General features: G+C 36.0%; 2 protein-coding genes across 2 annotated transcripts in view; one reads left to right on the top strand and one right to left on the bottom strand.

The window, feature by feature from the left end:
- Window positions 1-25,756, bottom strand: part of LOC140141912 (C3 and PZP-like alpha-2-macroglobulin domain-containing protein 8) — a 113,209-nt gene that overhangs the window by 26,217 nt on the left and 61,236 nt on the right. The window contains 1 exon segment of the mRNA XM_072163792.1: window positions 25,175-25,351. Within this exon segment, the coding sequence (XP_072019893.1) occupies window positions 25,175-25,351 (177 nt within the window).
- LOC140142945 (uncharacterized) lies at window positions 920-22,710 on the top strand. The gene is made up of 4 exons (XM_072164972.1): window positions 920-1,438; window positions 4,567-5,325; window positions 6,923-6,947; window positions 18,988-22,710. Exons 2-4 carry the CDS (start codon window positions 4,615-4,617, stop codon window positions 19,851-19,853), a joined length of 1,602 nt encoding a protein of 533 aa, XP_072021073.1. The 5' UTR covers window positions 920-1,438; window positions 4,567-4,614; the 3' UTR covers window positions 19,854-22,710.

Here is a 25,756-nt window from a genome sequence, read left to right as displayed (position 1 = left end):
TAGGTTTGTGGTCTATGACCACCATTTGCCACTAGTTCTTTCTTCCTTCCTTCTTTCCTTCCCCACGCCAAAAAGCAACTGGGGTGTTAGGGTTAAATACTTTCAAATTTCAGGTATGCATCAAAAGGTCAACTTGAACACAACTTAACAGAATCAGTTCTCCAGATTCCAACACAAAACTTACACATGTATACATATCTCAGTTGCCAGTCTGTAATGTTAAACTGACTGAAGGCATATCAAGTCTAGTTTTCACTTTGTTTGAATGATTGTGACCCTATTCTCTACCTATGAAATTTCATCACATGTGGTAACATATTATAAGTAGCTCTTATTTTGCAAATTTAAAGATTTTTCTATCTCAAAGATGTTCCTTTAAACAAATTTTGCCCACAAGGTGTTCTCCTCATGAGATTCTAGAACATACCCTAACATTTCAAGAGGAAATGACTAAATGTCACAAATCAAAATTCATGCCAATGCTGGGCGTTTCCATTATCACGCCACTGGTTTTAAACCCCCACCAACCTTCTCTGAATCCAGAGGATGATTTAAGGAAGCCCCATCATGCACTGCAAAAGTGTTATCACTAGTGTTTCAACTGCCACTTTACTTTTCAAATCCCCTTGAACTCTGTGCAAAAGATGTTGTCTTAGAATTGCCCGTGTGTCATTATTACTTGGTCGATTTCAGATCTAAAGTGGTGTATGCATGAAGGATAATTCACACCTTCTGTAGCCAACATAAAATGTGAAATCGACCAACTTTTTGAAGGTATTTTTACTGTAAATATATCTGTCCAAATTCAAATTTAACCATGCACGTGTGTATGCAGTGGGCGGGCAGTGGTGTCATGTTCACTCACACAGCTGTGCTAACCGCAAGACTTGCTGGGAAGTGCTTAAATCATCCTCTGCTCTGAATCAGTAGCAAGAACGTCTTTACCACAAACGGACTGCAAGTGCCAATTGCTCTTTGCAGAACTTCAAATATAGCTGAATTTGCGGGTTGGATAAACCAAACTGCTTGAACAGAAACTGACTGAAAGTGACACTCATTGCTCTTCATCATTTGCAGAATTTCAAATCTTGCTCAGAAAACAAACTTGCTTTGATAAACCAACCTGCTTGAATGGAAACTGACTGAAAGTGACACTAATTGCTTTACATCATTTGAATTTTGAATGTAGCTGAGAAAACCAACTTGATTGGATAAACCAACTTTGTTATACTACCAAACGGAAGCTTAAACAGAAAGAAGTGACCAGCAGCAACAATTTGTTTACAATCAAAAGTTTAGCTGTCGTCATATATTACAGCATCTTTGACAGTGTCAAGAAGGTCAGAATCCAGACTTGATTGGGTGAACCACTTTGTGATAGCAGCAAAATTAGAGCCATATTCCTCATCTGCAATACTGAATCAATTCAAAATGAAAGGTAAGTGTTTAATTCACTTCTTTTGATTTCTTTTATTAAATGTGCTTCTTACAAGAATGCCGAATAAAGATTTAAATTGTTAAATGGAAACAAATTTTGTTGTATATTTTCTGACCATCAAGGAAAGCCTTCTTGATGGTCAGAAAAGAATCTTATAGCATACAGCTATAACAAGCTACTAATCCTGTGCATAGGTGAATAAAATCACATAAGGACAACTTCAAAAAATGTGTCTAATAGGAAAGAAAAAGTAGTCAACACCACCCCTCCTATTACTTTAGACTGTGGCATAAAATTTGCTTGCAATTCCTAATGGGTGATGTACATTATCCAAAATGAGAATCCAAGTAAATGAGAAGTTATTATTCATGTTAGAGAAGTTGCTGATAACCTTTCATGTTACATATGGAAAAAGGCATAAAAAGTAAAAGGATTCTGATGTACAATGGACATTTTATATATTTCAAGAACTACAATATCCACACTAGATACATGTACACATGGTGAGACAGGGGAGATTTAAAGTGAAACATGTAATTTTATCAGATACTTGTCATATACATGTACTTATAGCAATAAAATATATGATGAATAGGATCAATTAGGGATTCAATCATGTTTCACCGTTGTTCTTCACCGATTATTTATAAAATCAATAAATTGGTTACTGTTAATTGTGAATATATATGAATCTGTACATGTAATGATATTGATCAACACAATTTTACCAGTAATTCTGATTAATTAGTTGATAGTTTATTAATTACAAGCATCATCGACAGTCGATCCTAAGATCGAATACATTTGGTTCTGGTGCCCCAAGTGAATTGCGTATGGGTGTTAATTACGTAAAAGTGGACATTGTCGCTAAATTTATTTTTGCACTTTTCGTGTTCTAAGCTGCTATCGCGAAAATAACCACACATATAATATTTGTTTTGTGTTTTGGTTAATGTAAGGAAACTTAGAATCATGAATTTAAAAACAAGGGAAACAGTTCAAAATTGGCAAAATGCAAAAAATTAATCACATAAATATTTCCACCTTTACAGTATATTTCATACAGCTATTGAAAGTATGACAAAACATGGTGTTCCAAGTTCATCTCACAAAGTTCTAACAGAATAGTGTGTTTATGGAATTTAACGTAATATAAAGTTTTCCTAGACCAAGCGAGTGGAAAAAACATAATTAGACCCTGATTTGGGAAAAATCTGGGCTTTAAGTAGTGCTTGAAACAATTGGTATAGAGTGTATGCAATAAACCAACCGAAACGGTAACACAATTGATATGGCAGCCATGTTGGAGGACAGTTCTAAGATAGCTTAAGATGACAGAGGGGCAGGTCTCAAGATCGATTCCACAACCATTCCACAACATACCTATCACCTGTTTTATTGTATTATCATGCGAATCGCCCCGTGGTACCTTACGGAGGACAGAATTTTATTTTAACCCTTACACCCAAAAAAACCACAGAATACCACGATGAAAAATTCTGTGCATGCATGCATCCCAGGGTCCCAGCAATTAGCCATGTAGCTCCTGGTCCGCGATTGTGTGGTTGGCATGCGGAGGTCAAAGGTTCGAATCCCGGGGGTGCCAAGTCAAAAATTCTTCTTCTTGACAAATTCGGATCTTCTGTGACTTCCGATAGCAAAAAACCTGGGTCAGTGTTAGGGTTAGTTAAGATGTATTTTTCCAGGTTAGGGCCTATGTTAACCCTTACACCCAAAAAAACCACAGAATACCACGATGAAAAATTCTGTGCATGCATGCATCCCAGGGTCTGCGATGACGCAATCACCTAAGTGTCAAATGCTCACGGAATTGCAGGCCGGGCAGCAATTAGCCGTGTAGCTCCCGGTCCGCGATCGTGTGGTTGGCATGCGGGGGGTCAAAGGTTCGAATCCCGGGGGTGCCAAGTCAAGATGTATTTTTCCAGATTAGGGCCTATGTTAAGGGATCTAAAATGAGCGTTTATTGTGTTTCGACAGTATTTTTGTGGGACATGAGAGCACCTCAGACCTATCGAATTGCATTCTGAATCTGAAGCATGTCTTTCTGATATCAAATAATTTTCATTTTTGAAAATTACAATATAATACTAAATTTTATGACAAATTATAAAAATTTGATATTTTTCAAATTTTTGATATATAACAGTCCTCGAAGTAAATTTTATAAATCTAATGATATATTCTTAAAGTGTATGTAGCAGGAAGGAAAAGCCAACGGTCAATTGAAAATTTTGACCTTTCATATTGAAGATATGGATTTTTTCCCAAGACCTAATTTTTTGTGTGTGTTTTGGGAAAAAAATCCATATCTTCAATCTGAAAAGTCAAAATTTTCAATTGATCGTCGTGGATTTTCATCCCACCTACATACACTTTAAGTATAAATCATCAGATTTATAAAGTTTACTTCAATACTATTAAATATCAAAAATATCAATTTTAATGATTTGCCATAAAATGTGTATTAAATTATAATTTCAAAAATCAAAATTATTTGATATCAGAATGACATTCTTCATATTCAGAATGCAATTCGATATGTCTGATGTGCTCTAATGTCCCAAAATAAATACTGTCCAAACATTCATACCCAGCCCTTAACCCTTACACCCAAAAAAACCACAGAATACCACGATGAAAAATTCTGTGCATGCATGCATCCCAGGGTCTGCGATGACGCAATCACCCTAAGTGTCAAATGCTCACGGAATTGCGGGCGGGCAGCAATTAGCCGTGTAGCTCCCGGTCCTTGATCGTGTGGTTGGCATGCGGAGGTCAAAGGTTCGAATCCCGGGGGTGCCAAGTCAAAAATTCTTCTTCTTCTTGAAAAATTCGGATCTTCTATGACTTCCGATAGCAAAAAACCTGGGTCAGTGTTAGGGTAAATGAGGATGACTCTGTCATGAGTGATGTCGTATTGCATACCCTCTAGTCTTATATGCAGAATAATAACTGTATTTAGCTCTGCACCAGGATATTCCATTTACAAAACCACCATAAACATATTTTTCTGGATAACACTTTTTTTGTCCAAAATGCTTCACTTTAAGCTTAATTTTCTAAGAATATTTCTACAATTTCTTCTTTTTTTTAAAATTTAATTTCAGAATTTGTGATCATCACTCTGATAAATTGCTTCATTCTAGTGCTGACCAATGCCCAGCAAGAAACCCAAAGTTGTAACAGCTGCTGTCAAGGGCCTGCTGGGACCCAAGGGGCCAGGCATCCCTGGGGTACCAGGAAGTAATGGACTACAGGGATATGTAGGTCCCAAGGGAGAGAGCGGAGCGAGTGTCAAGGGAGATGCTGGACAACATGGTGAGAAAGGGGACATTGGGAATCCAGGAAATATTGGTCCTATGGGATCAAAAGGAGAGAGTGGCATAAGAGGTCCCCCAGGAAATGTTGGTCCAATGGGAATAGTTGGACCTGTGGGATCTCCAGGATTAAAAGGTTCCCCAGGTGGTCCCAAGGGACCTCCAGGTGTACCCGGGGTCAAAGGTCAAAAAGGTGAAATAGGACTAGGTCGACTGTCAGCTTTTTCAGCAGCGAGGAGTACCAGCTTCAGACCATCCTCAATTGGTCAAGCTTTACCGTTTGAACAAGTTCACACCAATTTTGGAGATGACTTTGATAAAGTGTCAGGACGATTTACGTGCCAGGTCCCTGGCTTGTACATGTTTACATATGGTATTGGAACTTATGGTGATAATCAGGGAGTTTGCCTGTACAAAAATGATGTCAGAATTAACTGTATAAATAGAAATCCAGCAAATGATAATCAGGTAGAAGTGACAAGCAATGCAGCGGTATTGCAACTTTCTACAGGTGAACATGTGTGGCTTTGGTGTGCGGTTCAGGAAAACTAATATACAGTAGTCACTGGTTGTATACCACTTTTTCTGGTGTGATTTTACATCAAATCTAAGAAGCACATAGTAATGGTATCAACTTTATACAAAGGTGTTAAAACAAGGACTTATTAGTACAAGAAGGACCTATCTGCAATAGCTGCCCTGTAGACATTTGATAATTTCTGTACACATCTGAAAAATGACACCTGGCAGCTATTGCAGATAGGGTCTTCTTGCCCTTTGGGCAGGTGGTGTATGACGTGCAGTCCCTAAATTCAGTAAATTTTCATAAATCAACCGTGTAATTGAATGGGATTATTTTGAAATTTTAAAACGCTTGAAATATCACAAACAAATAGGCCTATGTTGATAAATAATATAAATACAAGCTAAAACCGTTGGGGTTCGATAATGAACCCCACAAAACTAACAGTATATGGAAAATACCATACGGCCGGGCGGTTTCACGAGTTGCCGGCTCGATCATGTCATCCGCCGCCTGCTTAGGGAGTGTTCATAAACACTTTGGTGGGGGGTGGAAAAGTTGAACCTCAGACATTAAAAAATTTTGATCCCCTAAAAATGGGTGGATTTTTTTTATTTCCCCCTTTTTATGGTCTAACATTTTGTTGACCCACCCTTTATGTCCTAAAAAAGAAACCAAAAATATATGTCATTAACTCATTAGCTAAAAATTACCGTTTGGAGTTATTACTCATTGGAGTCATAGTACACCTAAATTGTAAAGTGTGAACATTTTGTTGATTTTAAGCTTGAGAATACAATTGAATACTTAACATTTAATTTGGAATGTGCATGCCTTCTGGTATATTTTACCCCAGACTTTTACCCTCAAATTTTTTGACCCCCCCCCCCCATTAAAAAAATCAGATTTATTTGATTTAAATCGGATTTTTTTATTTAAATCGATTTAAAAAAAATTATTCCAAGAACTGCTATATACCCCATGATAAAGTCAAAAGACTACCAGTGGAATGCTAGTCATATGCACAGTCCTACCAGGTATTTACAAAAAAAATTAAAACATGTTTTTACATGTGAAAATTTCAAAGATAAAAATTGGTGAAATCATCGAGAAAAACCTTTTGAATTTTGCACCTTGAAAATGAATTTTTAGCAATAGATAAAGTGACATCATAGAGGTATTTTAATTGTATCCAAAAGTTGTAGAATTATTAGGAATGAAGTAAAACAGTCAATTTAAGAAAGAAATTAACTTATATTTATCAAAATTGGTATCCAAAAGTTGTAGAATTATTAGGAATGGAGTAAAACAGTCAATTTAAGAAAGAAATTAACTTATATTTATCAAAATTGGTATCCAAAAGTTGTAGAATTATTAGGAATGAAGTAAAACAGTCAATTCAAGAAAGAAATTAACTTATATTTATCAAAATTGGTAAAAAATGAAAAAAAGTTGATTTAAATCTGTGACTTTAAAAAAAAATCAAGTGATTTAAATCGTGATTTAATCAATGATTTAAATCAGCATGATTTAAATCAAACAACCCTGTTTCCCCCATATTTTTCAACCCCCCGCCAAAGAATTTATGAACACCCTTGTATCTCTCAAAAATGTGTTACCTAGAAGATTACAACTTTGTGGGAACATGGTATGTGACTAACCAACAAACACAAAATGTGCTACAGAAAATGTTTAAGTGTCGGGGTATATAAAGAGTATAAAAACATGTTTAAAGAACATTCAAAAAACATTTTTGAAAACTTGCTGCAAAACATTCTAAACAGAATGTTGTTTAAGTGTTAACAAAATATTTTGCAAAAATGCTTACCTAAAATATTTTACAATAACGTTTTAAAAACATTTTCATGACCTGACCCGACATTTAAATGTTATTAGGGAGTGTTCATAAATAGTTTGGTGGGGGGGGTTGGAAAATATTGGGGGGGTCAAAAATTTTGGATCCTAAAAAGGGGGATAAAAAAAAAACTCAGTCCTTAATAGGGGGGATCAAAAAATTTGAGGGTAAAATTCCGGGGTAAAATGTACGAGAAGGCATGTACATTCCAAACATTTTGGAGCGTGCATGGATGTTAAGTATTCAATTTTGTCATCTCAAGCTACAAATCAATAAATTGTGTGCACTTTACAATTTGGGTGTAACACTATGACTCCAATGAGTAATACTCCAAATGGTAATTTTTAGCTAATGGATAAATCCCCCCAATATTTTGATAGGGGGGATGGTCCATACAATCATCCCAATGTTGATGCCTGTATAATGGGTTTCTAACCAAAATTAACCCCATATTTGGTCATTTTAAACTAAAGAGTGCCAATTTTTTTGCGCTTCACGCAAATTAATTCCGGTTTTGTACTATATTTCACCGGTTTAACTTCAATATGGCTTTTTTTGCGAGCCGCGCGCATTTGTACCATATACTTATTTTGTTGCCAAAAAGCACTGGATTCACTGGACTTCAAGAAATTTTTTCCAACACCAATGTCAAAAAGAAATCTATGCCACTGTTAATGGTGTATATTTTTGGTTTCTTTTTAGGACATGAAAGGGGGATCAAAAAATTTTAGACCATAAAAGGGGGATAAAAACCCCCACCCTTTTGGGGGGTCAAAAAATTTTTGACGTCTGAGGTTCCAACTTTTCCAACCCCCCCCCCCCACCAAAGTATTTATGAACACTCCCTTTGAACGTTTTGAATAAACATTCTAAGAACATTTTGGTGTTTGCTGGGTAGTGCCAATTTAGTGGCAGTAAGTCTATTTTAGCCTGTTTGATTTTTGTAATGAAACATTTAAGTTGTGATTAAATAGAAATTGTTATACAGATTTTTCTTCTCATAAGTAATTGTGGTCAATGAATTTTCCTCGAGTTAAAAAACCAAGGACATGTTGCTATTAAGTTTGTGTGCCATTTATGCTTTAGGGTTGGTCTTAACCCTGGAATTCCTCCAACTGTCTTGGGCCATGTGACTTCCCCCCTCTAAAGGTACATAAAAACTGTAAGAAAGTGGGAGAAATATGGAATTATCAGAAATTATTCTTCATCGATGAAAGAACACATATTTTAGATACTAATTGTGTAAAAAATCCCAATTTCTCCTGATATAAAAAGGGCTTGGGTTAAAGGGTAGGTCACCCACTTTTGCACAGTATTTTTTGTGGGACCTGAGAGTACATCAGACATATCAAATTGCATTTCGAATACGAGGAATGTCCTTCTGATATCAAATAATTTTGATTTAAAAAAAAAAATTGTGATACAATAAAAAGTTTAGGGTAAATTTTTGACATTTTTGACATTTAACAGTCCTCAATGTAAACTTCATAAATCTAATGATATCTACTTAAAGTGTATGTAGCTGGGATGAAAAGCTGACCATCAATTGCAAATTTTGACCTTTCATATTGAAGATATATATTTATTTCCCAAAAAGATCTTTTTTTGTGTGTTTTTGGAGAAAAAATATATATCTTCAATACAAAAGGTCAACATTTTCATATGATTGACGGCTTTTCATCCAAGCTACATACACTTTAGAAGTATATATCATTAGATTTAAAAATTCAAAATTCAAAGAACAGACCTTCCAGAATAGGTAGTCGTTACTCTGAGTTTCATGCCTAACTTGAGTAAAATGTTGTTATCATTAGATTTATATAATTTACTTTTAGGACTGTTAAATTTCAAAAATATCAATTTTTAATCATTTGCCACAAAATTTGTATTATATCGCGAATTTCAAAAAATCAAAATTATTTGATATCAGAAGGACATTCTTCGTATTCAAAATGCAATTCGATACATCTGATGTACTCTCAGATCCCACAAAAAATACTGTGCAAATGTGGGTGACCCACCCCTTAAGACCAATCTTAACATGCCAAGTTTTGATGGATTTGAAATTTTGTATTTAAAAAAATAGAATTAAGAAAGATGGTAAACTTGATTTGAGGCATTTTAATCTGCCAATCAGTGCAATATATTTTTGCACTTTTATGAATGGTATTTGCTTGAACTTTTTATGTCTTTTATAAAACTTTATAATAATGTATGTCTTTCTATTAATATAGTACATGTATATTTTATATGCTGTGTTGATTTGTATTTTGTAATTCTACATAAAATAATTTTGATGTGTGTATAAGGATCCCCACACTCTTAGAAAAAAGATTCCAAGTATAGAACCTTAAAAGGTATGTAGAACCTTAAATAGTTTTGAGAAGAACTAAAAAGGTTCTACAAAGGCCAGAAAGAACCATTTTAGTCATGAAAATGGTTCTGTAAAGACCAGAAAGAACCATTTTGTGGTTCTAGCAATTGTATAGAACCCTCTTCTCTTGAGCTGATCTGTATGTAGAACAACTAGAACCTTTTTTCTAAGAGTGCACTTAGTGCAGTGAGTCCCCGTTTGTAATTGTCACTAACAATAGTACCCTTTATGTGAGCAATCAAGTTGCAACCCCATGGGCATAACCGAGGGGAGGGATGGCAGTAATGGCAGACAGCCCACTTTAAAACATATTTCCAGGTGAAATCTGGAGAAAAAGAATAAAAATTAATATTGAATACATTAATTTTCTGAGGCGCTTAGTCTGCCCCACCCACCCCACCCCATTTTGCCACTGCAGCCATGATACCCATCTGAGTGACCAGGCTGACCTGCCACCCCCTTCATGGCAATTACTCAACACTGTATCTTGGCATGAGCTATTCCTTTTGAAAACTTCACCCCCATTTGAGGAAGAATTTGAAATTCAAACCAAATTCAACAGTTTTAGTCACTCAAGATTCAGTCATTTCCATCCAAAACAATGCAAAAAGCATGGAAGATTAAAAAATTTCAAATAAAATTTCCCAAGTAGGGGCAAATTGTATGAAATCCAAATGGATAATTTAAACTCTCTCCAAGAAGGTGTCTACTGCAGACGACAAGTTTCAAACACATTTTTTTTTATTCTAAAATTTCATAATTGTACATTTTCATGACCATATTTGGAAACAGCATTGAAAATGCATTAAAATGAGTACAAACAAGACTAAAACTCAAAACTTGTACTTTTTATGTTGCAACCTATGGCTAGCAGCCTAGCACGCAGAGCATATAAAATAGCCTAAACAAAAAATTGTAGATAAGTCTTCATTAAGGACCATCGGGCTGAGGGTGCGACAAGTAAGGGGAAAGGGGCAGTGGCATCTCCTACATGGGGTGTGTGGACCTTAAATGGAACAGTCTAGTAGTTCATTGCTCTGTCCTAGACATGACTGTGATTCATCCAGTATCTGATGCCAGCAAGTTTGAGGCATTATCTTCTAACACACATCCAAAAAGACCTAAAAAGCCTGGAGAATTCCCTGTGCACTCTCCATCTGTCCTAAATGACTTCAACTGCCAAGAAATGCCCAACCAATATGAATCATTTAAGCTGTTTTTCATCTACCTAAGCTCCTTGGGAGTTGTCCACGGCTCTTAGCATCATAGCCATATTTTACTTTGTATTTTGTTGGTTTATCCAGGGAACATTTTTATTAACATAGATGACCCTGGTTTTTCTTGCTGAAGGAGTAACTCCATTTGATATTCACACTCCCTGTGTGGGACATTAAAGTCATGTGTTCCATAGGGGGTGTATGTATTTCAACTGGAATAGTCTATTACAAATTTTAGCAAACATGAGGTGTTCTCCTCATGAGATTCAAGAACATACCCTGAAATTCCAAGAGGAAATGACTAAATGTCGCAAATTGACATTCATGCCAATGCTGGGCATTTCCATTATCACACCACTGGTTTTAACCCCCACCAACCTTCTCTGAATCAGTAGCAAGAATGATTTGAACACAAATGGACTGAAAGTATCAACTGCTCTTCATCATTTGCAGAACTTCAAATACAGCTAAGGAAACAAACTTGGTTGGATAAATCAAACTGCTTGAACAGAAACCGACTGAAAGTGACACTCATCCATCATTCATAGAATTTTAATTCTTGCTGAGAAAACAAACTTGGTTTGATAAACCAAACTGCTTGAACAGAAACTGACTGAAAGTGACAATCATTGCTTTATACACCATTTGAATTTTGAATGTAGCTGAGAAAACAAACTTGTTTGGATAAACCAACTTTGTGTTACTACCAAAACAGAGCTTAAACAGAAAGGAGTGACCAGCAGCAACAATTTGTTTTCAATCAAAAGTTTTGTCATCGTCATATAGCATCTTTAACAGTGTCAAGAACAACAGAAACCAGACTTGATTGGATAAACCACTTAATGATAGCAGCATAATTAGAGTCATACTCCTCGTTTGCAACGTTGAATCAATTCAACATGAAAGGTAAGTGTCTAAATGAAATATTCTACATGATATGAGGATAACTGTAATTTTATGGAAAGTAAGCTGAATTATACTCGATCGCCGAGCGATTGCGATTAAACGCTTTTGGAAAGCGATGGGCAATCGCCAAATTTTGTGATGCATCACCCGTCGCTTTTGCGATTGCAGACGATAATTAAAATATTCTAAATGCCACAAAATACATTTTTAAAACATTCGTTGCTGTCAATAATTATTGCTTTGAATTAATTCATCACCAAAAATTAATAATCGAGAAAGGTAAATTAATTAGCAAAATAATAGATCCAGATGGTTGTATATGATTGGTTGACACATTCAAGTGTCAAGCAATATCGCAGGGAAGTTGAGATTTCTTCAACTTGCAAAAGCGACGTCAATATTTGCCTCAGCGATTTGAATCGATTGATCGGCTCGATGCTCTGGAAATGTAAATAAACACTGAGCATGTGTGAGAATCGCTTTTCTGCAAAAGCGATTGAGTATAAATTCAGTTTTACACTTGATTTTCAAACTATATTATAAGGATGTAATGTCTGAAAACAAAGACCCATATAGTATAAATATTGGTGCTTGAACTTTATAATAATTAACACAGTACTTTATATTGTTGATAAAGCAGTTTAATGCCACGAAACAAATGGTTTAAAATTTCGTATTTTGGTAATGGAAACAAGACTTTGAGACCTTCCAGTGCTGATAGCATAGCATATTTAACCTTATTAACACCCTCCCCTAATAAGTGCCCCAACAGAATTTTCAAGAAATAACTGTCCAAGTACTCTCTTAAATTGACCGATTGAAATATTTCAATATTTTCCAACGATTGATGATAGGAATCAATCTAAATAGATTGAAATGGATTTTTGGATTGACTCTTACTCTTTTTGTAGACTGATTTCACCATCCAATCATGGTTTACTCTTAAATTAATGTACTGCCAAATGGCATGTGCTGCATATGTTTGAAATGAAATATTTACACAGCGAATTTGCAAATTCGCTGTGTACTGTCTTTTGCCAATTCTTCTTCTTACAAGCCGACGACGAACGTCGGCTTGTACTGTCTTCTTCGCGTTCTTCTTCTTTCTTTCTTCTGTCGACCACATTAAATGCGTATAACTCAGTCACGGGTTGCGTATTTTAACTAAACGTTGTCAGAAGGACCGTTGGCATTGCCCGCACATGTCATATGACTTTGAACTACGTGTGACCTTTGACCTAGATAAAGAGGTCAACAATGTGATTTTTCTTCAAAATGTATCTTCTCCTACAAACAACATGAGATGATGACACGGTTTGGTCCCATAACTCGTCTATGGTCGGTGTATATAGGGTGTTCATTGATAAGGGTCAAAGGTCATTAAGGGGTCATTTCCGGTTACAGTCTGAAAAACTTGTAAATAATATTCAAAAAATCACTGTCTTTACAAATTACATAGCAGAGTGTCGCCATTAGCACACATGCATTGCTACTAGACGGGTCTTTAGGATGCCTACAGTTTTGGGGTCAAAGGTCATTAAGGGGTTACTTCGGTCAAAAACCAAAATTATCAAAAATGTTCAAAAAACATTTTATCTCAAAAGATAAACAGACCAGAATAATATAACCATCATACATGAATCAGTGTTCCCTGATGTATGCATGGTATTTTGTCGGTGTACGTAAGGTTTTTTTTTCATTGAGGTCAAAGGTCATTAAGGGGTCAAAAGGTCAATCAAAATTTTTAAAAATCAAAATCCATGTATAAGTTCCGATTAAGCTGAAATTCACCAGGAATCTTTCTTATGACATCCTAAGCGCAATGCAAGAGCAGTTGACCCCATCCGTGGCCCAAGGGTCAAGTTATAGGGGCCAAAGGTCAAATTTCGAAATTGGTCCAATCGAGCTCAAATTCAACAGGAATTATTCTTACGACATTCTAAACATGTTAAAAATATTTATGACCCCAAAGGTCAAAGTTTAGGGGTCAAAGGTCAAATTTCTAAATTGCTCAAGCTTGACCCATCAACAGGTCGGCTTGTGTGTCATGTCTCGCATGACAATTTCTATATAGCTCTTGTTACCTAGCCGGGACACCGGCTAGGTCTTGAAATGCTACCGGATCTTTCTTTCTTCTGGCAACAAATTTCAAAATGCTTCTTCTCTTACATGTTACATGCTACAATGGCGTCACTTGCACATATGCATTGTCTATATCCAGTGTCTATAGGGTGTTCACAGATTTGGGGTCAAAAGGTCATTTAGGGGTCATTTCGGTATAATACCAAATATCTTCAAAATGCTTCTTCTTCCACAAATTACATGTGATGGTGACATGCTTAGGTCATGTGACTTGACTTTGGTTGGTGTCTATAGGGTGTTCACAGATAAGGGGTCAAAGGTCATTAAGGGGGTCATTTCTGGTCAGAATGCTAAAAATATTCAAAAATCACTGTTTTTACAAATTACATAGCAGAGTATTGTCATTAACACACATGCATTGCTACTAATAAAGGTCTTTGGGGTGTCTACAGTTTCGGGGTCAAAGGTCATTAAGGGTCGCTTCGGTCAAAAACCAAAAATCATAAAATATGTTCATTTTTTAAATCTCAAAAGCGTAACCAGACCAGAGTGACATAAACTTCATATATGCATTAGTGTTACCCGATGCATGCACGGTATTTTTATTTTTTGGTCAAAGGTCATTTAGATGTCATTTCGGTTTTAAGCTAAATAACTTCAAGAATTTTTATCTCCATAACTAAGCATAGTAGATTTTTTTTTTTTAAACTGTAACAATGCATTTTCGTGGTGTACATAAGGTTTTTTTTATATTGGGGTCAAATGTCATTAAAGAGGTCAAAACGTCAAATTTGCAAAAAAATGTTTAAAATTACGGAAAAGTAGCTGTATCTCAGCCTATGGAAGGCGGATAAAGCCCCTACATGCTACAGTGATGCACCATTAATGGTGTGAGGCGTCCATAAACTTTAAGACAGGCATTTCCGGCTCCGGCTAGGTCCAGATCTGTAACCAGATCTAGTTTCTTTCTTTCTTTCTGGCAACCAGCCTCTTCTCTTACATGTTACATGCTACAATGGCGCCACTTGCACATATGCATTGCCTATATCATATGTCTATAGGGTGTTCACAGATTCGGGGTCAAAGGTCATTAAGGGGTCATGTCCGGTGCATAAAAAAAAACCTTCAAAATGCCTCTCCTGCCGCAAATTACATAGCACGATGGCGTCACTTGCACATATACATTGGCTATATCCAGTGTCTATAGGGTGTTCACAGATTAGGGGTCAAAGGTCATTAAGGGTCATTTCCGGTCTGAAAGCTAAAATATTCAAAAATCACTGTTTTTACAAATTACATAGCAGAGTGTTGTCATTAGCACACATGCATTGCTATCAATCAGGGTCTTTGGGGTGTCTACAGTTTTGGGGTCAAAGGTCATTAAGGGGTCGCTTTCGGTCAAAAACCAAAAATCATCAAATATGTTCATTTTTTTTTATCTCAAAACGTAACCAGACCAGAGTGACATAAACTTCATATATGCATTAGTGTTACCTGATGTATGCACGGTATTTTTATTTTTTTGGTCAAAGGTCATTTAGACGTCATTTCCGGTTTTAAGCTAAATAACTTCAAGAATTTTTATCTCCATAACTAAGCATAGTAGATTTTTTATATTTAAACTGTAACAATACATTTTCTCGGTGTATATGAGGGTTTTTTATATTGGGGTCAAAGGTCATTAAGGAGGTCAAAACGTCAAATTTGCAAAAAAATGTTTAAAATTGGCACAATCGAGCTCAAATTCAACAGGAACGATTCTTACGACATTCTAAACATGTAAAAAATATTTATGACCCCAAAGGTCAATGTTTACTTTGGGGTCAAAAGGTCAAAATATGGTTGCCAGATAGCTATTCGCTGTGTACCCAGATTCTATTGACTCTAGTTCACAACTGTTTTAGAGTGAATATGTTTTCAATTGGAAAGGATTTGTCCTTAATTTGAGTCTTCAAAAGATTGAAAATCAATCCTTTCTACTGAATATTAAATCGAAAACGATTTGCCCCTAACTTTAACCTAGAGTCCGAAGTTTGCCGTTTTCTAAAATCCATTTTGCGTGTTGTAATCCGTGTTGTAAAATTTGTAAATCTGCGTCATGACTAAAGCTTAAAATGTATAAACAATGATATTATTGTCACAATAAAGTATTCAATATCGCGATCAATATGCTCTGATTGGAATATTCTCGCGATAACAGGCCGACTTTTACAATGTTTGGAGGGATATAGGGGGTTCATGCCTTGGTAATATACCTTTATTTCGGTGTTATTAAACAGTATTTTTATCATAAAAATTGACATACACAACTCATGATTGTTGTTAACATTTATTTCTCTTATCTTTTAACAATTTTTGTCACATTATACAAAAATGCCATTTTCCGTGTTGTACCTCCGATTCCGTGATTTTCTTCCGTTTTCCGTAAAATGGAAAACTTCGGACTCTACTAAAATTACTCCTTTTGACTGATAAAAAAGACTGAAAAATTCAAATCATTCAACTAAATATACAATCGAAAATGATTTGTCCTTTATTGGTAAAATGGAAAACTTCGGACTCTACTAAAATTACTCCTTTTGATTGATAAAAAAGACTGAAAAATTCAAATCATTCAACTAAATATACAATCGAAAATGATTTGTCCTTAATTCGGGACGGTAAAAGATTGAAAATTCAATCTTTTTAATTGAATATTCAAGCAGGAAATTTAAGAGAGTATCAAGCACCCCCCTTTTAATGCATCTGTACAACTCAATTCCCTCAAATGTTAAAATAAATTACCATCTTAACTTTCTAGCTTGCATTATGTCATAATTTATGATGATTTTGTCTTCAGATACACTCTATTTTTATTGATTCGGTGTGCATATTCCAAATTTTGACTTGCATTTCATCATTTTAATAAGAGCCTTAAAGTAAATGACTTAAAGGTGACAATCTCATCCCCCACTTTACCTCATCAAAATGCTGATTTTGGTATCAGATGAAAGCTCATATTTTTCTCATAAACATATTGAAATTTGGCGTTCCAAATCGGTATATTTCCAAAAAAAAAAAAAAAAAACTGCGAATTAGTCTCAAATATGGTATACCACATTTGAGACTAAGTAGGCAGTTTTTTGATGGTATCTTCGGAAATACACTGAGTTGGAACTTCTAATTTCAATATGTTTATGAGAAAAATAAGGCCTTTCACTTGAAATCAATATATTACATGATCATGATGATTATTATTAATAAAAACACTGTAGACTATCAATATCACGCTGTATAAATGTCGGTAATTCCACTAGGAATTAGTCACATTTACAAGGAACATTTACATGTTCTTTTTGCATGAGTGCTTGAAAACTTTAAAGGGATGACATTTTATGTTATACGTAAGTTTTAAAGAATTTGATTTTCCAAATATATCAGGTCACCTTCCTTTAAGCATGGGGATGTATTAGGTCAAATACAGTAATCATAAAGCAATTAAAGGAGTATTTCGTGATCCTAGCATCCTCTTATTATGACATTTTTCAGTACATATCTCTGAAAAAAGCATATTCCCAAAATTTCAGTTGATTCCGATTTGCGCTTTGCGAGTTATGCATGATTATGTGTATTACACTGCTCCATAGACAATACGTTGTAATTTCGTTCTGGTGCACCAGAACGAAATTCAAATTTTCATGCGATATCTTTGCTAAACAAATTAATCTGCAAGAAATATTTTGTACATAAACATTATGTAGCCAGAGTATTCCAGTGATATAAAAATCTCAACTTTTTTGAGATAAGTGGGGGATGAGGCTGTGGATCACGAAATGCCCTTTTAAAAATATGCAAACCATGGTGTTCCAAGTCAGTCTCAGAATAGTATATTTGTGGAATTTAATGCAATATAAAGTTTTCCTGGACCATAATGAATGAAGCATAAAACGTGATTAGACCCATTTTTCGTAAAAAATCCCATTATGCTTAAAAGCAGTGCTTGAAACAATCAGTGTTCTATGTTATCATGGTTATATCGCTCATTCTACAAAATCCGGTGCCAATAGCCTTTTTTCCATTCTTTGGTCCACAAAAACTTTGTCAAGCATTTAGGGCATCAAATATGTTGTTTTTCTGGTAGAACTCAACGAGATCTACACGGACATATATAGTTTTCCATACTTTAAATGCTTCCTTCAGCCTGATTAACCCTTGCAAAGGCTCAAAAATCGCTAAAAATGTGTTTCCACAGCTCAAGTGTCACATCTAACCCTAAATATTTTCTTTGAATAAATGCGATTTCTTTACATATTAATTTTGTTTTTTAATTAGATAACGCACCATCATATTGTTTATCAACATTATTTTTTAGTGATTAAAATGTCTTTGTGTAATTCTAAAATAAATTGCACTTTCCACCAAAACGCTGTGAGCTACGTTACCCCTTTTTAACACAAGTTATTGGAAAGAAGTAAAACAGAGGTATCAATGTAATTTGCGGTTTTTGAAAGGAAACACTCATAGATTTTAAAAAATCACAGTAAAAATCGTGATGCTATAGCATTTTGGCATAGAAATGTTGTAAACATTGAAATTTCGACCGACCATGTTAAGATTGGTGAGCTACGTTACCAGAATTCTATAGTATGCACTTGTATTACATGTACTTCCTAATAATATGTGAAAGCTACCAGTGGTCGAACCCCATTTATATTAGAATTAACCGACATAACGTTCTAACGTCGCTTAAATCACATTAAACCAGTGAACTACGTTACTGTGAGCTACGTTACACACTCATTTATGCATCTTCAAAACTTCTATGAAATGGTGAAATCTGTTTTACATTTCACTCAAGTGATCTTTAATTTGCTTTTTATGACCTTGGATTGAGTAAAAACAGCCCATTTTATAGTCGGTAACGTAGCTAACATTACATTGAGTTTTAATGCTAAAAACATCATGACATCCTGAAAGAAAAATATGCAAGTGGTGTTGGCAATTTTTTACATCTGAAAGTAGTGATACATTTACTTTTAAAAAACACAAAAAGCAGGTTTTTTTGAACAACTTTTATTTTTTCAATTTTTTTAGTGGATTGGCACCGGATTTTGTAGAATGAGCGATATGCAGAATAAGTATCTGTATTTAGCTCTGTACATGGCTATTCCATTTCCATAAGTACAGCCTTCTATCCATAATTATTTTTATGGTGAATCTATTTTTCTGGATACATTTTCTAACAATTTTTTTATTTTTTATTTATTTATTTCAGAATCTGTGATCATCACTCTGCTAAATTGCACCTTCATTCTAGTGCTGACCAATGCCCAGCAAGAAACCCAAAGTTGTAACAGCTGCTGTCAAGGGCCTGCTGGGACCCAAGGGACGCCAGGCATCCCTGGGGTACCAGGAAGTAATGGACTACAGGGATATGTCGGTCCCAAGGGAGAGAGCGGAGAGAGGGGAGACAGCATCAAGGGAGATGCTGGACAACGTGGTGAGAAAGGAGACATTGGAAATCCAGGATTGAATGGTCAAGATGGCTTCAGAGGTCCCCCGGGAGAGGTTGGTCCTCTGGGAATAGCTGGACCTGTGGGATTAGCTGGACCGGTGGGACCTCCAGGATTAAGAGGTGTCCAAGGTGAGATTGGTCCAATGGGATTAGCTGGTCCCATGGGATCTCCAGGTGTAGCCGGGTTCAAAGGTCAAAAGGGTGAACAAAGTACGGGACAAAGTCGATTGTCAGCTTTTTCAGCAGTGAGGATCACCCCCTTCACAAGCACCGCCGATGATCAAGCTGTGCCGTTTGAACAAGTTCACACCAATGTTGGAGATGACTTTGATATAGTGTCAGGACGTTTTACATGCCAGGTGGCTGGCTTGTATCTATTTACATATGGAATGGGATCATACCCTAATAATCCGTTAGTATGCCTGCATAAAAATGATGTCAAAATTAACTGTGTATATAGAAATCCAGTAAATGATATTCAGTTTGAGGTTACAAGCAATGCAGCGGTATTGCAACTTCGTACAGAAGAACAAGTATGGCTTAGGAGTGAGTATTCAGGAAAAGAAATATACAGTAGTAATAATAAGTATACCACTTTTTCTGGTGTGCTTTTACATCAAATCTAAAAAGCACATAGTATGGTATCAACTTAGGCCTAAAAAAATGTTTGATTGACGTAACCCGACCGACCCTAAAAATAGGCCCGACCCTAGGCTTTTTTTTCTTATTTTTTTGCAAAAAAGAACAAAAAATTTAAAAATTTAAATTTAAGAAAACAAGAAAAAAAAGGTTCCAAAGCATTTATCATTTGCGATTTACAGCTTAAAATGTGTGTAAAAATATGCAGACCAACCTACCCTATTTTTCATGTTATGCCAATTAGGCCTGTTATCGACTGTCGAAAGTATCGATAGTCGGAAAATTCAAAGACTTCCGACATGTTGGAACACTCAATGGTAGTATCGACACACAAACGATGCACCGTCTCACATCACTAGCCACTGAATGCACTATCCGTTTAGAAAAATCACTAACCGTTTAAACGTAAACAAAATTTTTAATACTCTCTCTAATTTTGTTACGCTACATAGACATTGAATAGAAATGCACACATCATTGTCAGTGGTACATGATTGCCATTCTTTTGTGGTACCGACTGCCGATGTCAATGACTGTCAGTGACTTCTTGTAGAAGAAGTCACTGATTTCTTGTAGAAGAAGTCACTGATTGGGTAGAAGACTTTTATCCAACCAGGGATGCTTGGTCACCGTCAGTGACAAACACCAACCCAAATAATCAACACAATTGACAGAGGAAGGCGTGGCCTAAAGTAACTTGCTTGATATTCTCCACTCTTGTACATGTATTCCCTAGTGGTATCAATTTTTGTTGTTGCTGAGATCATCGCTAGTGATCCACCCCAACCAATCAAATCTGTGCCCTCTGTGTGTCTTGAAGTCACTCACGTGGTATCCAGTGACCTGACGATATGTGAATAGATATTTAATTTATTCCAATAGTATGCTTTTTAAAAAAGAACCCAGACAGATGAAAGGTAAAAGTATACATCACAGTTTCAGCTCTGAGTCTGATCTTGTTTAGTATTAAAAAAACAAAACAAGTTGTTTTATAGAAAAGTAAGATTTGTTTCATATCCTTATCAAATAACATATGAGGTTAAATGCTAAATATTTACCATACATACTTTCCCCCCTACCCTCACACACCCCGTTCTCACCTCTCGTCTCTCATTCTTTGAATCCTCTCTCTCTCTCCCGTCTTCTTAGCACCCCACCCCTCTCTTTTTCCATTTGGTCGTAATTCTTTCCATTCTTTTCAACCCCTCTCTTAACCAGTTCCCCTGTCTCACCCTGGGTCTCACCCTTCTCTCCACCTCTTCCTCCCATGCCAGCTTCCGAATCTCAATCTCCTCGCTCATTCTTTACTGTCCCCCTAGCCCCCGCTATCACTTTACTGTCCACCAAACCCCTCACTTTACTGTCCCCCTACCCCCTCGCTCTACTTGAACTCTTCCCCTACCTCCTCCCTCTCACTTTATTGTCCCCCTACCCCCTCGCTCTCACTTACTGTCCCCTAACCCCTCGCTCTCACTTTTCTGTCCCCCTACCCCCTCGCTCTCACTTTACTCTCTCCTACCCCCTCGCTCTAACTTTACTGTCCCCCTACCCCTCCCTCTCATCTTACTGTCCCCAGCCCCTCGCTCTCACTTTAGTGTCCCCTACCCTCTCGCTATCACTTTACTCTCCCCTACCCCTCGCTCCCTATCCCCTCGCTCTCACTTTACTATCCCGTTCCCACCCCCCTCTCGCTCTCCCCCTCTCTCGGTTGATATTCTTACTTTATTTTAATACCCAAAATAAATTCTAAATTTTATACTCATTCTCTTGGGCTCTAGACACATGGCGCCATGTGATGGTGCCAATGTGTCTAGCTCCCATGGTGTGTGGTTATATTTTGGATGTCTTTTGAATTATTCATGAAGACAATTTGACAGTGACTGATGATGTCGGTGACATGATTCTTATTCATCCAATGATACTCGTACTACAACAGTCTCACATAGCAGTGATGAGAAAAAAATGACCAATAAAGAATAATGAACTAGGACAAGCACATGTATATGTAAATATCATGTCAGTGACATGGGCACCTCAACCAATTACAGCTTTGGAATATCATGACATAGTGTTCACTATTGTGCAGATCACGTGGGGTAGAGCAGTAATGCCACACACACGTTCTAGAGCATTTGTTTTGATGAATATTAGGTAAGCTTAATTGGAGATATTTCCCACGCTGTCAGGTTGTTGACTGTCGATACATGTCGATTGTCGAAAGTATTTTCTTCCGACATGGCGATACACAAAATCTCTATCGATAACACCACTAATGCCAATCAAACAATTTATTAGGCCTTACAAAGGTGTTAAAATGAGGGGTTAGTACAAGAAGGACCTATCTGTAATAGCTGCCCTTTAGACATTTGATAATTCTAAACACATCTGAAAAAATGACACCTGGCAGCCATAAATGCAGATGGGGTCTTCTTGCACTCACTTCTATCTCTCAAAAATGTGTTACCCAGAAGACTACAACTTTGTGGGAACATGGTATGTAATTACCCGGTAAACACAAAATGTTTTACAGAAAATGTTTAAGTGTTAATATTTTTGAAAACTTGCTGCGAAACATTCTAAACAGAATGTTATTGAAATGTTAACAAAATATTTTGCAAAAATGTTTACTCAAAATAACCCCCAAATAAATACCCAATTACGTTTTTAAAATATTTTCATGACCTGATCCAACATTTAAATGTTATTAGGACATTTTGAATAAACATTCTAAGAACATTTTGGTGTTTGCTGGGTGCCAATTTAGTAGCAGTAAGTCTATTTTTGCCTGTTTGATTTTTGCAATGAAACATGTAAGTTGTGATTAAATAGAAATTGCTATACAGATTTTTCTTCTCATAATTGTGGTCCATGAATTTTACTCGAGTTAAAAAACCAAGGACATGTTGCTATCACTATTGTGTGTTATTTATACTTTGAGATTGGTCTTAACCCTGTAATTCCAGGGCCTAGATTTCGACAAGAATCACAGAATCAATTCTCGTAACAATTCTCCTAAGATTCAGTTGCCCGAATCAACTTCTCTCATTGTATCATACAGTAAGTGCAGTGACTATGATGGATTTTGATTCTGCATAAACCGAGACGTAAATCTAGGCCCTGAATTCCTCCAGCTGTCTTGGGTCATGTGACTTCCCCCCTCTCCCCTCAAAAGGTACATAAAAACTGTATGAAAGTGGGAGAAAATATGGAGTTAACAGAAATTATTTGATTCTTCATCAGCTGAAAAAGCACATGCAAGGTTCTAATTGTGTAATAAATCCCACTTTCTACTGATACAAAAAGGGCTTGGGTTAAGACCAACCTTAAGTGAAAATACAACATTCACCATGAAGAACCTGTTGAAAATTTGGGGAACATAGCCAAGTTTGACTGAATTGCAGTTCAAACAATACAGAGTATTGGGTACATGCAGCATAGTGACTATAACTATGGCAATGGGTAAGTGTATGGCTAATATTTGGTGCCGGCTTTAACCCTAACCCAACTAAGTCTCACTAAAGCTCACTATTAAAACCACTCTGCGTGCATGCATTCCACATGACTTGATGACGCAATCAGCCTAAGTCATATATACCCAGGGAATTTTGAAAGAGAACTCATTATTTAGGCCTAATAAATATGGTAACCTTGATTTGAGACATTTTAATCTGCACAAAAAATGTATATACATCAGCACCAATTCCTAAAACCAGGTTTAATTTTTGAAAAATTGTAGTGTTTTTTAGTGGAAACAGAATCTGGTCTCAATGTTGTTGGATGATGCATAATAAGGCTAAAAACAATATGTTTGGTTGCCCTCAAACGACCGACCCAAAAAATTGGAATTCTTGGGTCAGGTTTCTTTTTTCAATCACTTTTTTAGAAGAAACCTTCAATTTGGACAGAATCAAGGACTTCTATATTTGTTATTCACTCATTTTAAGAAGTATTCCGTATTCCCATTTAAATCCAGTCCAAAAACACACAATGTTTGTACCATAATATGATCAAGCATTTGTCAATACTAGCCTTTTCAAAATGGAGGAAAAATCGAGGAAGAGTCCATTAAAAACAAAAAAGGATCAACCTACCGACCCTCCAAATTTTTGTCTTGGAAGGACAACCAAACAATTTATTATTTTTGGCCTAACAATAGATCCTGATATTATATGTCATGGGACATGCTAATCAACTTCTAAGAACATTAAGGGCTGGGGTATGAGCGTTTGGACAGTATTTATTTTGGGACATTAGAGCACATCAGACATATCGAATTGCATTCTGAATCGAAGAATGTCCTTCTGATATCAAATAATTTTGATTTTTTAAATTGAAATTTAATACACATTTTATGGCAAATCATTAAAATTGATATTTTTGATATTTAACAGTACTCAAGTAAACTTTACAAATCTGATGATTTATACTTAAAGTGTATAGGTGGGATGAAAAACCCGACGATCAATTGAAAATTTTGACCTTTCAGTATTGGAGATATGGATTTTTTTCCCAAAACACACACACAAAAAAGGTCTTTTGGGAAAAAATCCATATCTTCAATATGAAAGGTCAAAATTTCAATTGACCGTCGGCTTTTCCTCCTAGCTACATACACTTTAAGAATATATCAATAAATTTATATAATTTACTTGAGGACTGTTATATATCAAAATTTGAAAAACATTAAATTTTTATAATTTGTCATAAAATTTGTATTATATTGTGATTTTCAAAAATGAAAATTATTTGATATCAGAAAGACATGCTTCAGTATTCAGAATGCAATTCGATAGGTCTGAGGTGCTCTCATGTCCCTCAAAAAATACTGTCGAAACGCAATAAACGCTCATTCTGGATCCCTTAACTGGTTAAGTTAAATATACACAAAGACCACAGATGGAAATTGTCTTGTGCTTTCACCAGCGGGATCATCAGTTGATTGCCACCTGTCTTGGGGAGTTTCGGCTTTCAACTGGTATAGCCTAATGTATGGCCATGTTGTGCATGTACCTCACACCTGGAGCACGCATTCTTAAGAATGATATGATATATGATATTTAATTCTCTGACACAGGTGTACGTACTTGGTGTCATGTCAATGCATGTGTGTAGTTCCCAGCAGCCCTGAACTTAGCGACCAGCTGCTTAGCAAAAACATTGCGCAGGGTGATCGGTTTAATTTTTCTGTGTAGTGAGTAGTTTACAAAGTCATACGCTTGTGGGATGCACTTGTAACTTTCAACTTATGTACATGTTGTGTCCAAGAATTTTAATATTTAAAATATTGAAACAGTTATACAATTCATACCTTGTACGAGGAATGTCTTTGCCTCCGTCTCGGTCTCGGTAGTGAGCTGATTGGTTCTCTTCAAGTAGCCAATTACATACACAATAGGTGCAAAATGAATCATGTTTTGCTCTCCACATCCAAATGGCAACCTGATTAAGTTATGAAGATTATTCAATGTTGGGCCCATTACATCGCCTGAAAGACAAATAATATCAGAGTTGTAATGAGTCATGACTTGTGACTCAAGGTATAGGAGGTGACTGACTTGACTTGGGTAACTCTACCCCATTGAATTTGTACAGTGACTCAAGCGACTTGACTTGACTCAAGCTAAAATTAGGTTAGCTGACTTGACTTGACCTGAATTTTTGGTGATTCGTCACAACCCTCTTATGCTTTGTTTTACATCACATCATAGCTATAGTCTGTATACCTTCCTCGAGTCAGTAATTTAGATATCGTTTTTATTGTATCTCTAACTGTAATGATGAGAAGTATACAAAAGTATACATTTTCAGAAAGGAAATGATGCAAGGAATCCAACTTGCATAACAGATTCCTACAAAAATTAACAGTTTTTGAGAAAAGCTCAAAATTTGG

Source organism: Amphiura filiformis, chromosome 20 (assembly GCF_039555335.1).
Source record: "Amphiura filiformis chromosome 20, Afil_fr2py, whole genome shotgun sequence".
Taxonomy (NCBI): domain Eukaryota; kingdom Metazoa; phylum Echinodermata; class Ophiuroidea; order Amphilepidida; family Amphiuridae; genus Amphiura; species Amphiura filiformis.
Note: the sequence above shows the minus strand (reverse complement) of the source record. Positions and strands in the feature narration are given on the sequence as shown.